Consider the following 14,330-nt stretch of genomic DNA (forward strand, 5'->3'; position numbering starts at 1 on the left):
CTAAGGCCTTCCTTTTTTACCACAGGTCTCAACAAAACCTTTAAACTTAGGTGGACTCACATTTTAAATTACTCATGCACCACATCAATGATTCTTTCCTTTACTGCAGGGTGCACAGAAGGCATCGGTAAAGAATATGTGGACAAGCTGGCAAGACATGTTCTAATCCTAAACTCAATTGGTCATACAACGAACTCCAGAAAGTATATATCTGCAACATTGTGTTAAAACAAGATTCACTGTGGCTAATTTCTACCTGGGTCAAGTGATTTGTAATCAAGTGATCAAGTGTTTTGTAACTATCCATATTTATTTGTAAAATTCCTTAACCTAAAGTGTGGTCATCCAATTTCCCAGAGCAGAGAGATTCTCTGGTGAGAGACGTTAAATTCCCAGTGATGGATATAGACAGTGATATTGATACCTATCCACAGTCTTTTGAAAAAGCGTGTCGTTAGTTCCAGTTACCCCAGGAAAGTGGGGTGGTTACCTGACCCCAGGATTGAGAGGCAAATCTTTGAATGCTTTTGTAACATTGCCTTTTGAGATGAATGATAACTATAGCCATAAAAGACACTATGATTACAAAATAAGCTCACCCCAGATAATTACCAGAAGAGGTTTAGGTCCCTGCATAAAGTGGCCACTGACACCCACAAGGAACTTGTCCATCAGATGCGCATCACTTTCTGGCAGTGGGTCTAGTGACTGAAAAAAGAGACTTATGAGCACTTGGGGGACCTAATAATCCAGAACCAATTTTTGCATAGCTGTTCCCCTGAAATCGAACGGTTTGTGTTAGAGTGCCAGCCTATGTAAGCTGATAAAACAGCAGAGTTAGCAGACCTCTATGTCACTACCCAGTTCCTGATAATCGCAAAGCTCCTCCTAGCTCCTGGAGAGGAGGAAAACCACCACCATCTACAACTTCTGCCACAGCGACCCAAACACTGCAGCAACCAATGCCACCAGCTTCTACCATCAGATTTGGTTCAGCGGATCCCTGTAAATGCTTAAATTGTGGCAAATCCGGACACCTCTGGATTGCCTGCCCTTCACCCAAGCAGATGACAGCACCGCAACAGCCCACTAACAACTCCTCCTCTGTGTTGCTTGTTGCTGGTGGACTAGTGGGTCATTCCACCAATCACTAACCTGTTCCCGTGAACAACCAGACCATGATTAGCTTTTAGGATACAGGTGCCGATGTCACCCTTATATAACCCACCCTGATCATTGAGGAGAGTATCATTCCAAAAAAGGTATCTTACTCCTACTGGGCTCCTGTTCTTCAAGCCCCAGATTTTACCCGCCAGTTTTTAGTACAAACCGATGCATCCTCTTATGGCTTAGGTGCAGTACTAAGCCAGGTGGATCAAGTGGAAGATGAGCATCGAATTTTGTACCTTAGTAGGAAATTGCATCCTAGGGAGGTGGAATATGCCACCATTTGAAAAAGAATGCCTTGCAATTCTGTGGGCCCTACAAAAGCTGGCAGCCATACTTGTATGGCTGAAGCTTCACAGTCATCATTGATCACAACCCACTCAGTTGGCTGAACCGTACTGCAGGAGACAATGGGAAGTTGCTCTGTTGGAGCCTGATTCTTCAGCAGTATGACTTTACAATCCAACACAACCCATGTTAACGCTGATGGCCTGCCTCGCCGGGCCGAGTCAGCGGAGGACATTTGTGCTGAGAAGGATCTAGTGATCCCTCCCATGCTCTCTCCAGTTGGGGAAAGGTATCATATTAAATCCTAATCTCCCCTTTAAAATATAGGATTGTGTTCATTTACCATTGGCACAGGGTGATCAGAAGGGGAATAATCTTTCAGAATCTTTTTTTTCTAGATTTTCCTCCTTTAAAATTGGGTGCGTCTTATATGCCGGAGCATCTTATATACCGAAAAATACGGTAAAATGTCTCTGTTGGAAATTTTCTTTCTAACAGACATTTTAGGAGAAGACAATTTTATATTTTAAAGGGGAGATCAGGATTTAATATCACACCTTCCCCCAACAGGAGAGAGCATGGGAGCGATCACCCGATCCTTCTCAGTGCAACTGTCCTCCGCTCTCTCAGCCTGCACCCCTGCGCATAGACTTTCCAGCACGCTCAGCAACAGTCCACGCATCAGCAGGCTGAGAAGGGCCATCACAGGGCAGGGTTACCCACTCTGTTAACCCTTGCCAAACACACCATCACCGGTAGACTGGCACCACTTGCTTGTACTGAAGCACGCACCGTTACTCTTGACAACCGCAGTTCTGCTTTTGCTTCATTAGTGTCACCCACTGCCACTCCAGACATGGATGTCTCAGTAATCACAATGTTTTTAGTAGTGTTTTAGTAGGGTTAGCAAGTTACACTATTTCTACGTAGAGCATTCAGAGCTTCAGCTTACACTTTTATAGTGTTTAATAAGTAAAAACATACAAAACCAGTGCATAAAAAATTACAGAAAAATAAAGACTAATCCAAGAATAGAAGAACTATAGCAACAGCATAAAATAAAAAGGTAAAACTGAAATAATACTTAGAGCTGGTAATTATAGTTGGTTTTCTTGGTCAAATTTATAAGTCAGACTCACTGGGCTCCGTGCAGTGCTCAGTGTTTGAGTTTAGCAGAGAAAGCTCTTACTGATTTTATCTTGTTGCTAAGGACAACAATGTCCTTAGCAACAAGATGAAATCAGTAAGAGCTTTCTCTGCTAAACTTACATGGCTTTCTCTAGGCCAACAACAGAGGTAGGTCTAATACAACAATCCAATGACAGCAGGGTGGCGGCTGTCTGAAGGGCTGTAGCCACATGAATTTTGATGCTTTGTGGACACTTCCAAAATTCTCCTGTTCTAGCCATTATTATTAATTTCATAAGTACAGGTTTTATGAACTACCACGCCCCCAGAGGTAATCAGAGACCAAACTAGGCATGTATGGGACCTATGGTTCACTAAGACAGGCTAACTATGGTTTCCAGGCTTTCCTGAGCCCTAAGAGACTAGCCCTTGGTCTCAAAATGCTCACCATACCAATCCAACTACAAATCAGTCAACTACTGTTTTATACAGAATGGTATATTGGAAATACAAAGATTATTATTAAATGTGCCACTCTTCTAGCCCTAGAGGTGCAAAACTTCAACTTTTACAATAGATACTGTCAACTATAGGGTCTTGAAGGACGCTGGTTGTCAGAGTGAGGAATATATGATAAGGGAAAATTTTTGACCCTGGTCTGTTAGAAAGACAATTTCCAACAGAGACAATTTTATATTTTAAAGGGGAGATCAGGATTTATAATCACACATTTTATTTAGGGAAAAATCTAATTTTAGTCTGTGGTTTACTTGCGTATTTCTGTGGTTTGCAATTTTTGTGCAGAGATGGCATTTAGAGTTTGCCGGAGCATTATCCTTATCCAGTGCAGTTGTGCTTCTACAAAGCTGTACTTAAAAAGCAATCTGGTGTTTGTCTAGACTACCTCTAACAAAAACTTGGACTTTTAGGCCTTCACTGCAGAACTGTCTTATTAAAGTACAATATTAAAACCTAGTGTTCGTTTCTGCTTTAAAAAGTAAATCCAATAAATTTTTGTAATATCTTTATTGGTAACATATAGGCAAGTATAAGTACACCTAGGGAGAGAAGTAGGAGTGATTTGCTCCACAGTAATACATGGGTTTTTGATACTCTTCTCTCTTGGCATTAGTTGTTAACCCAAACCGGTTCTCCTTGTACTATGAACAGTTGAGGAAAAATGCAAAAAGGGAGCCAAATTGGCAGTTTGTTGCTCTTGTGATTTCTTGCGAGATTTACATAGACAAAGATCTTACCTTCACTTGTATGAGTAATGATCTGAGTTTCAACTGATGATTATATATTTTGTTGCCCGATTTCAATTTCGCTCAATACTGCCACTATCCCTAAAAGAGTTCACTCATAGTATCAAAAGTAACAAAATATGGGACTTTAACAGCAGTTGAATATCATAAATATTTAATATTTTATTTACATCTTTTATTTATAATTATTATTATACTAATAATTTTCTCTGCATTGTGTTGTAGTGCTGATACATCTATTGTCTGTACTAAATACATCACTGAGAAAACGGACATAGTCTGCAAAATGCTTCGGAAGATCCCTACATATGTAATGTGTACAATGGATTAAGCCTATGTATGTTATGATGTTATTTAACTTCCCCTGAATTTATATATTGGAAAGAGGCATGTATAAACCTTTTTAAAACAATGTAAACAAAATATGACACATTTATGATATTCAATTGCCGTTAAAGTCCCATATCTTGTTACTTTTGATACTATGATTCAACTGATGATTGCATAACTGACATCTGCACGCAATCTTTAGGACAGATTTTGTTTTATATAGAAGATTTGTTTTATATATTCTAAAACATTGTAGAATTTTCAATGAAAATGATGTCATTAACCTCTTGACAAGTTTACCTCTTTTATTAAATATTTTCCCAAACATTTACTTCTTTTGACAAAGCTGACAAGGTAGTTAAGAACAAAAAGTTATGCATTAGTTTTGGGTAAATAGCAATGTGTTGAAACACTTATTGTTTTCTTATAGTCCTTTAGAGACATCAGTGGTGATATTTACCTGAAACAGTCCGTGTGTCTGTAAAACCAGTTAATTATGTACAATAGAGACAATGGTGGGTACCATTACTTCATACATAATATACATATATGCAGAGTACAGTTTTGCAGCAGAAGATTCATTGTTCACTTTATGTATCATTAGCACTGTTCCAGTTTTCACCACAAATGTTTTGTAAAGATAGTACAAGAAAAAAATACTTGGCAATACAATACCTAAAATAGAAACAGCAAAATATTTGATAGAATGGGTGCAGCAGAGACAAGACACACACTATGGGGAAGACTGCTGCCTTTGTAAGCTTACTATCTAAAGCAGTGTTTAATAAAGGGGGATTCTTTGAAATAAATCAGATCTTTAGGTAACCCCTGCTATATTTACTATATCCACAGCTCACAGTAACTTAGAGTGATGATCATTGGGAAGAATGTCAACCTTACAAATAGCCAAATAGATCATTGGTGTCAGCTAAATGTACCTGGAAAGGTACAAACTGGTAATTGCTCAAGGAACCCCTAGCAACCTCTGGAGGAACCAAAGGTTTGAAGAAACACTGATTTAGAAGATCATCTATAAAGAGAGAATGACTGCAAAATGTTGGTCCTATAAAGGTTATAATCTATAAAGAATGCAGAACTGGTAAATTTTGCTATGAGTATCTTATTTTTGTTTTTTGTTTTTTTAATAAATCCGTATTTCACTTCCCAGCAGTTTTGATGAGCCTATATGTGTATAAAAGGGTCTGGCATTTAAACATACATTCTAAAAATGTCAATTTTGTATTTAGAGGTGCCCTACTGTACACTTCCAATTTTCACTTGTTATAAATAGAAGGGATTAATTAGGTTGTCATACTACATAGTTAGTAAATGTTGTCAATTCTGCTGATTGACTTTTAGGCTAATCCTCCTAATGATCATGAAAAAGAAAACAATTTAACAAATTATACCCTTGGTAAAAATAACAAGAATGTAATGCCCTGGTTTAGCGCCAGTGCTCACCAGACACTAATCCCCCAATCTAATTCTGTAATTTTCACTTATAACAGGTCCTTGCTTGTGAACCTCTGGAGACTAGTTGTGCCATCCCAGCACACAGATGGCCCCAGGACTTTTTCACACAAAGAATGGTGTCTGGAGCTCACCTGGTTATTGACCCTGGTCTGTTTGATGACCAGGGTCAATCAAACAGTTTGATGACCAGGGTCTGTTTGATTGACCCTGGTCATCAAGCAGACCAGGGTCAATAACCAGGTGAGCCATAGATATTACATTACAGGAGAGTCCCAAAAGAGGCAAGTCTAGAAAATAGAGCCAGAAGTCATACATGGGTAATCGGGCCATTAAACAAGATATCCAATGGTAAAGACGAGTCAGCAACAGTAAATCACAGATATTCACACTAGCTGCCGGTCAGCAAAGCAAAACACTACAACAGGCAACTAGTGACTAGGAGCAGAGAGGCTATAATGTCCTGGCAATCAATGGCAGGGCAGAAATGAAGAGAGGAACAAATCTGTTTTCTGGCTGCAGCACATACTCTAAAATCCCATTTAGTTGCACACAGCCTCCACGTATGTGCTAGGTGTGCTCAGACACATTCGTGGCTAAGATGGGAAACTGGGGACCCTGCAAAGCAAGAGGACAGACATCTAACTGCTTGATTTCCTTTGCCGCTGCAAGCAACACTGTTGGAGGGAATAAACAGGACACACTGGACTGCAGTGGCTTTTAATGCCAGATGGCCAACCAGAAAATCCTTTCCTAACAAAGAAGTAGATCTAAAGGCTACATTTTTTTTTTTAGGTTTAAAGAGAGAATGGGGAAGGGCTAGAATTTCTGCCAAGTTTTTATGTCTTTTTTGTTCCTGTTGAAGAGTCTCAACCTCTCTATTTGACCAGGTGACCATTGCCACTAGGACTAAATGTAAAAGAAAAATCAAACATTTTGCTTCCCACAAAACAATAAAAGGAAATTTTTTAAATGGGGAGGCTTGTTCTGCCGACAACTATCTAAGGAAATGTTTTGTCTAACTTTGAAGAAAATACATCCACTTGTGCCTACAGGACAGAAATTTGCTGTAACCCTAATCTTAAAAAAATGTGTTTTACATTTATCCCAAATTGTGCCAATGATTAATTGATAATGTATTAGACAGAAGAAGAGAATAGTAAAAATAAATGCCACATGCAGTAGTAGAATTAACTGAAAATGATAATTAAACAACTACCAATTGGGTATAATTAAAAAAAAAGAAAATATGAATGTAAAATAACTTGGGTATTTTAGGAAACATGGGTATCGAAGTAAGTCTATCCCACAAATCTTTAACATTTAACATTTGAGAAATTGGAATGGTGACTTTTTATAACTTCACTGGTTTGAGATTTTGTTCATTGCGCATTGTATTGGAGATGAAGATCGTTAGGGATACCCAAAGCCAATCTGGAAACCAATTAGTCAGTGCAAACTGTGAAAACAAAAGATTTTTTCAAAATTAATTTTCTACCAAAACATCCTAATCTTAGCAGTACTAGTTCAAAAAGTTTTTATTTTTAAAATCTGCAACCTTTATTATACTTAAGCTTAATGTAGACAAATAGCTAAATACCTAAATAAATTATATACAGTGTATGATAGCTTATCTGTCAAACAATTTTTATTTTTGTCCATTCATTTTTGGAAACTTACACAGCCCAGTCAAACAGTACAGATAGGCTGGAGTCTTGACTTTTTTCACCCGCAGTTAAGTTTAAGCTTTGTGACATATCACATAGTTTTGCTTTAAGGAACAAGTTTTATTATTATTATTATTATTAAACAGGATTTATATAGCGCCAACATATTACGCAGCGCTGTACATTAAATAGTTAAATCCCAAACTGTTATTTTCTCATTGAATGAATATAGCCAGGTAGAATTATTGTTCACATTTTCGTATTGTCCAGTGATCTTGCCTGGAAGATATCTATATATCATAATTTCTAAATGTTATCTCTTATCATAAAGCAGGACAGTTAAGTTTATTTATTGTGAGCAGGCTGACCATACACCACAATACATGAACATAAGCCTAGAGATGCAGAACACCACAATGTATGGAATAATGTATGGACTACTAAACAATGCATTCAGGTTTTTTTCACAATGAATGGCACAGTAATGTAGCACACATAAAACAAACAAGTTGCAATGCATTGCAGAAATATGTACACATTGCCACAATAGCCAAGTGTGATTGGACCCTGTAAGATTATTTATACTAGTCTTATGGCCTAATGTGGCTGCAGTCCTACATGTAATGTAATAATTACATGGCGTTGCCGTGAGTGTTTTTTGTCTAATTTTGTGGATCTGTCATTTTTTTTGTATTTCATATAACACTCACCTGGATAGAGTGAGACAAGTGTCCAGCTGTTCTCTGCGATATTCCAATGGTCCTTACCGCTTGATGGGCATATTCTTTTGTCTCAAGAACAAAGTAAGGCTTTGATTTCAAGAATTTACCTAATTCTGTCAGATTGGTTTTCACAAAATATGTGATTAAACTTTGAATAAAGATTCCCTTGGAAGCATATTCATAATGTAGACCTTGAGAAAAATGATCAATGAAAGACTGAAAGAGAACATGAGATTAAATTATTATGATTTGATATGCATTGTATACAAAAAATTACAGTATGGCAGGTATGTCATTAAAAAAACAATAAGCTGATTCTGTGGGATTTCATATGGTCAGAATGTTTCTGAATAGCCTAGCGCAATGTTAGAAACGCTTTTTTAACTTTTGTTCCAGCTTGTTTTCTTGTATTATTTTGTCCTGTGACCATTTGAGTTGTTACTAGAAAAAGATCTTTAAATCTTTATATCACCGGGAGGGAAATCCCTCTACCTTTTAGAGATTTTGTGTCCCTGGGACAGGAGGCTTCATCCCTTTTTTATCCAAAAGCACACTTCTTCAAAGGGTCACAAGAGATCTAATGATACTAACGCATATGTAAACAATTTCAATACTTTTGACTTAAACATTTGGTTTGGGATATTTTAAAGAATTTCACAAATTTAAATGGCACAGGCAAATATGATGGGACTCTTTTAGCGCGGATTTCATTGATGAATCAGGGGCAATGTACTGCAAACAATTGATGTCAGTAGTTCTCAAAGTTCTTAACCTGTCAACATTTTTGCCCTAAACAAACTACTCAAACTGTGTCAAGAAAGAGTGTCTTCCATGAATGTTCAATATGATTCAAATCAGTTTTCCTATGAAGCCACTTCACAATAATCCGAAGTTTCTATTCTTTAACCAATGTTTTGGGTCATTACCCTGTGGAAGGATCCGTGACTGCTACTGAGACAGAGACAAGTATGTTTTTAGCTGGTAGTCTCCGGATTTGTTTGTTACCAGCATACATTTAATGCAATTTTTGCTAGAGGCAACAAAGCAGCCCCAGATAAAACCAAGCCTTTTCAATGTTTTACAGTAGGTATGGTACTCTTTTCTTTAATATTTTCATTTTTTGTAAGTAGACATAACAAGGATGACTTGCCAAAAAGCTCCAGTTTGTTTCCATCTGTCCAAAGAACATTCTCCCAGAGGTGCTGTGGCTTGTCGGCATGCAGTTAAAGCAGTGTGACTTTTTATGTTTTTCGTTTAGCACTGGAACCCTCCTAGAACTTCTTCCACTGAAACTGATGGACCCTAACCCCACAGTTCAGCTTGTATCTCTTTGGAAGTTATCCTTAGCTTTTTATTTACGATTATCACAATTTTTCTGACCATTTTGGAGTAATCTCCTGCTGTGTATGTTCAAATAATCTAAATGCTGATACAAAAGCAGCAGCTTCAAAAACACATTTAAGGTTATTATTTAAAGAGAGTATTTCATTGGTGTTTGGTTTGCCTTTAAAGTAATTTTTATATTTTTTCACCTCTTACATAAGGTGCCCTCGCAGGGACTTTCATAGCAGGATCAGTAAGTAAACGGAAGCTAAGAATTTGAAATATTGAAAAAAACTTTGAAATGTAACATGTTATAACATATATTGGGTTTTACCAAATGAATTTACATATACTTAAAGACTGTTTCCCAAAGTTTTAATGCTTATTTTCTAGGTGCTTATAGGTATATTACCTTGGTGGATGAATACACACTTAATAGAGGTGTGGGTTTGCAACACGTCCCAGAGGACACATTGACAATGGCTCCCCTCTTTCTCTGTACCATGCCTGGAAGAACTATATGAACCATCATGACAGCTGCTGCAACATTGATATTAATCATTTCCCATAGTTTGTCTTCTGGAACCTCTGTAGTGAATTGTGGATAATCATTTGACGCTCCAGCATTGTTAACTAAAATACCCACATCCACATCCTTTAAAGCCTCCTTAATATCAGGATAGACTTTGCGTCCCAGGCTGAAATCAGCAACTACAAAACGAGTTTTCACTCCATAAGTTGCAGTAATGGCTTCAGATACATTTTTAAGTTTCTCAGGGTTGCGGCTAATCAAAATGATGTTCACACCATAACTCGCCAGCTCCTCTGCATATGCTTTACCAATGCCACTTGTGGCTCCTGTGAAAAAAAAAAAAATGACGGGCTACAGTAATTTAGAGGGATTGTGTTGAGACGAGGTTTACTGTGTTATAGATATCTGTAATCAAAAATAATAAGCATAAAAAATAAATGAAACAAGAATAGATGGACAGCCAGTCTGATAACTATATCTATTTGGTTCACTGGATTTGTTCCCATGGCTTTATAGAAATTTTAACTAAAATTATAATGTAATTATTACTGCTGTCTGGGATGTACAGTGGAATATTGATATATTGTGTAGTGCTGTAAATGAATGTATTATGCTGGTTTTGGGGATATATAATGGTGGCATAGAGATATTAAAATGATGGTTAACCAAATACTTCAAAATAAACTGTTTGATAAGGAACAATAAGCAGCCCAGGCCTTTTTGAGGTCATAAAGAAAAGTATCACCAGCTGCAATACGGTCCATTCCTGCATCTTCTACAGACTCAGAGCTCCATGGTCCAAAGGCTGTGATCTTCCAAGTCCCTGAGCTCAAAGCAAAATGCTGAAGAAAACAGCCAAATTTTATTTGGCACCATTCTAGCTGCATTTAGAACCCTCCCACCACCAGAGAAGGAGAACTTGAAGGACTTGTAATGTCACAAAATCAAACAATGGACCCATTGAAATAGATATGTATTAAACATTCTTTTTAAAGGTTGTTGGGGAAAATAAATAGAAAAACTGCAACCGGGCTTTAAAGTGTACTTAACATTTCTGCATCAATGGATTCCAAGTTACAATATATGACATCAGCAAAATATTAAAAAGAAATACCTTTATCATTAAACGGTAGACCTTTGCCTTCAGACCTATAAATATTCCTAGGTTGTCATCAGTGTTCTTCTTTGGCCATCTCAGCTAAGATTATATTCAAGTTTCACAATGTTTATAGTAAATGTTTTACAATTAAATTCAACTATATATTCTTTGTAAGACCCATATGGTGCATAAGATTTGTAATCCGTGTTGAGCAAACCCCAACTGTAAAGTTTGGGTCTGTACCGAACTTTACGTTTTTGGGTACCCGGACCCGAACCCGAACTTTGAGCCGAAGTTCGGCCGAACCCGGCAAACCTGAACTTCCAGGTGTTCGCTCATCCCTACCTACTAACCATTAATATTAGTGTTGAGCGAACCCGAACTGTAAAGTTCAGGTCCCTACCGAACTTTACGATTTTGGGTACCCAGACCTGAACTTTAAGCTGAACCCGACAAACCCAGCGAGCCCTAACTTTTGTGGCAAGGTCACAAGGTAATATTTTAAATGAAAACTGCAAAATAAAAATGTAAAAGAGCTGCACAAAGATTTTGAAATCTGATAATCATGTATAGGGTGATGTGAGATTTTAGTGTTTGGGTTTAAATATGTTTAATTTAGTTTACAAATTTTTTTCTTATTTATCGGTACATGTAAGTTATATCCTGTGTCTCCCGAAAACCACACAGCCAGGAAAATTCTATTCTGGTTTGTGCTTTACACAATTAGGTATGATTTATATTAATGCAAAGTGCACAAAAATACATTGCATATGTTATTAGCACCCCAAATGCACCAAGTGTGCTGCTGTGAATTGTCACCATGTGTCTTAAAAAGGTCTACATGCACGACATTTGTGTGCAGCATGATTGGTTAGCACATTTGGCTTCGCAATGCTATATTACATGATCAAATCTTGGCCAGGACAGTATCTGCAAGGACTTCCTATGTTCTCCCTGTGTTTACGTGGGTTATCTCCCACATCCCAAAAACATGCAATTGGGTAATTGGCCTCAAAAACTGGCCTTAGGCTCATGACATATAACTATGGTTGGGATATTAGATTTGTCTATTTGAGGGACAGTTAGTGAAATAACAATGGACCTTGTAAAGAGCTGTGCTATATAAATAAATAAAATGTGGTGCATTGGGCTGGCCATTCAAATAAATAAGATTTCGAATGAAACAAACAAGGCTGGGTGTATGTGTTTTGGAGGATACAGCATTTAGCTGTGGGAAAAGCAATCAGTTTGGGATAAACATTTGGTATGATCTGCTTTAGGCAGACTTTTTTTTAGATGTGTGAATTGCAGGAAGGCATGGTGTGAAACAATATCAATAGTAAATAAAACAGCTATAATATCTATAAAATAGCTGTATGGTTTTATGCTGATCTTCTTACTCACCAGTAACTACAGCCCATTCTCCATATTGCCTGAGATGTTTGGTCCTGCTTAGAAGACAGGGTATAACATACTGCTGTATCATGGAGTACAAGAAAAGAAGAAAGCTGAGAATGTTCCACATGATAAAACAGGTTCCAACCACAGCCAGGATTTCCATGTGTTTGGAATACAACTGTAACATACTCCGGGATATCAGTAATGGAATCCTATACATTTCATTCAATATCTCCATCACTCCAATGAATCCGGATTCTTCCATCTGAATTATTAAAATGAAACAAAAAATGTTTAATGTTTCCTACAACAACAAATTAAATACATTTGTTTCTATATGTTAAAAATTGTAGACATTGAATGCCTCCCAACATTTCAATAACAAATAAAGAATAGTAAACCTCACATGAGAAAATTATAAGGACAACCCTATGAAAATGCTCGTTGCTTTTATAAGGAGGTCCACAAGGACAGTTACTATATTTATCTCATAACAAACAACTTATTCTCAGCAGATACTGATGGCTTTGCATCAATGTCTGTCATTTAGATGTAATGAGAACAGAAATGTGCCCTACATACAATGCAATTTAAAATACAGTGGTACCTTGGTAAAAGTTCTAAATCTGTTCTCGATTCTTGGACTTATACCAAACAAATTTTTCCCATAAGAAATAAAAGAAAAATGAGTAATCCGTTCCCATGAAAAAAATCCTATTGTTACTGGAATATTATAATTTGAGGGGGCTGTATGAAATAATTTAAACACTGCTAATCCTTAAAAACATAAATACAAAAGCAATTAGATGAAATAAATGAAAATTTAACCTCACTTTACCTTGCTGAGAAGAGTGGAGTGCTTACTAGGATGGTGCAGAGAAGGGAGGAGGAGATGTTATGTATTTCACAGAGAGTTATAGCGCGGGTTGTTCACTGAATGGTAGCAACTGGCGTACTGACGCTTGTGGGCAGCCGTGGCTTTGTCTTGAGAGAGGTAAAAAAGGGTAGCACACGGTGTTGTGACTCATTTTGACCCATACAAGTTCTAGCTCAAAGGTTGTATACCAAGCAAAGGTTGTATACCAAGCAAACCTTTACGTGTCCAAACAGGATTAATACCAAGTTGGACTTATTCCAAAGCGGACTTATACCGAGGTACCACTGCACTTGAAAGCAATGCTAGTTAGTAACTAAACTAAAAACTAGTTAGTAACTAAACGGGATACAATTATATAGTCTGGAAGAGAGATGTATTCAACATGTAATGCAAACTTTAAAATACATGAAAGCAATTCCTAATCAATCATTTATATTAATTTGCAACATACTCAGACCGAGGGAGGGTTCAAGAGACAAAGGTGGAAAGATATGTTTAAAGATATATTATTCCCTTCCATGGGAGATTATGCTGACCCTGGAAAATCATATATAATATAAGCAAATAAAGTCCACAGACAAGGTTTTTATGGCAAAACAATTATTTTGTATTGAAAAAAAATCCTTATATATTACAGATTCAACAATATTTGTAGCATCAACAATATATTATTTTGTACTATCTCAATCCTTGAGGTTTGGTACCCGTTTGACTAAACATAGATCACCTACTTGGTGCTTTTGTCACATTTAAACATATCACGTAGAGCGAAGTGGTATGTGCAGAGAACACGAGTCATGCAAGTATTTTTTACGCAGCCTTTACGGGTTTACCCGACATGTTTTGCCCAACTTGGGCTTCCTCAGGGGTGGTGCTACATGTAGCAGTCCAATGCACAGGTTCGTGATTTATCTAAATGTTCAGTATACACATATCATTAGGGTATGAATTAATAGTTATAACATGTCACATAAATAGTGATACCTAAAAATACTGTATAATAATGTAGGCTTGAGTGGTATAGGTATTCGTAGTTAGTTTGTTTGAAAAAAACATTTTTCAAA

The 14,330-nt window shown here is 37.1% G+C and overlaps 1 protein-coding gene across 1 annotated transcript; it reads right to left on the reverse strand.

Moving 5' to 3' along the window:
* Positions 1-5,538: 5,538 nt before the first annotated feature.
* On the reverse strand, positions 5,539-12,576 carry LOC140338496 (inactive hydroxysteroid dehydrogenase-like protein 1). The gene is made up of 4 exons (XM_072422734.1): positions 12,396-12,576; positions 9,773-10,218; positions 8,026-8,253; positions 5,539-5,547 (listed from the first exon to the last, which is right to left on the reverse strand). The coding sequence occupies exons 1-4, from the start codon at positions 12,574-12,576 to the stop codon at positions 5,539-5,541; spliced, it is 864 nt and encodes a 287-aa protein (XP_072278835.1).
* Positions 12,577-14,330: the final 1,754 nt, after the last annotated feature.

The sequence above is a fragment of the Pyxicephalus adspersus genome, chromosome 9, assembly GCF_032062135.1.
Source record: "Pyxicephalus adspersus chromosome 9, UCB_Pads_2.0, whole genome shotgun sequence".
NCBI lineage: Eukaryota > Metazoa > Chordata > Amphibia > Anura > Pyxicephalidae > Pyxicephalus > Pyxicephalus adspersus.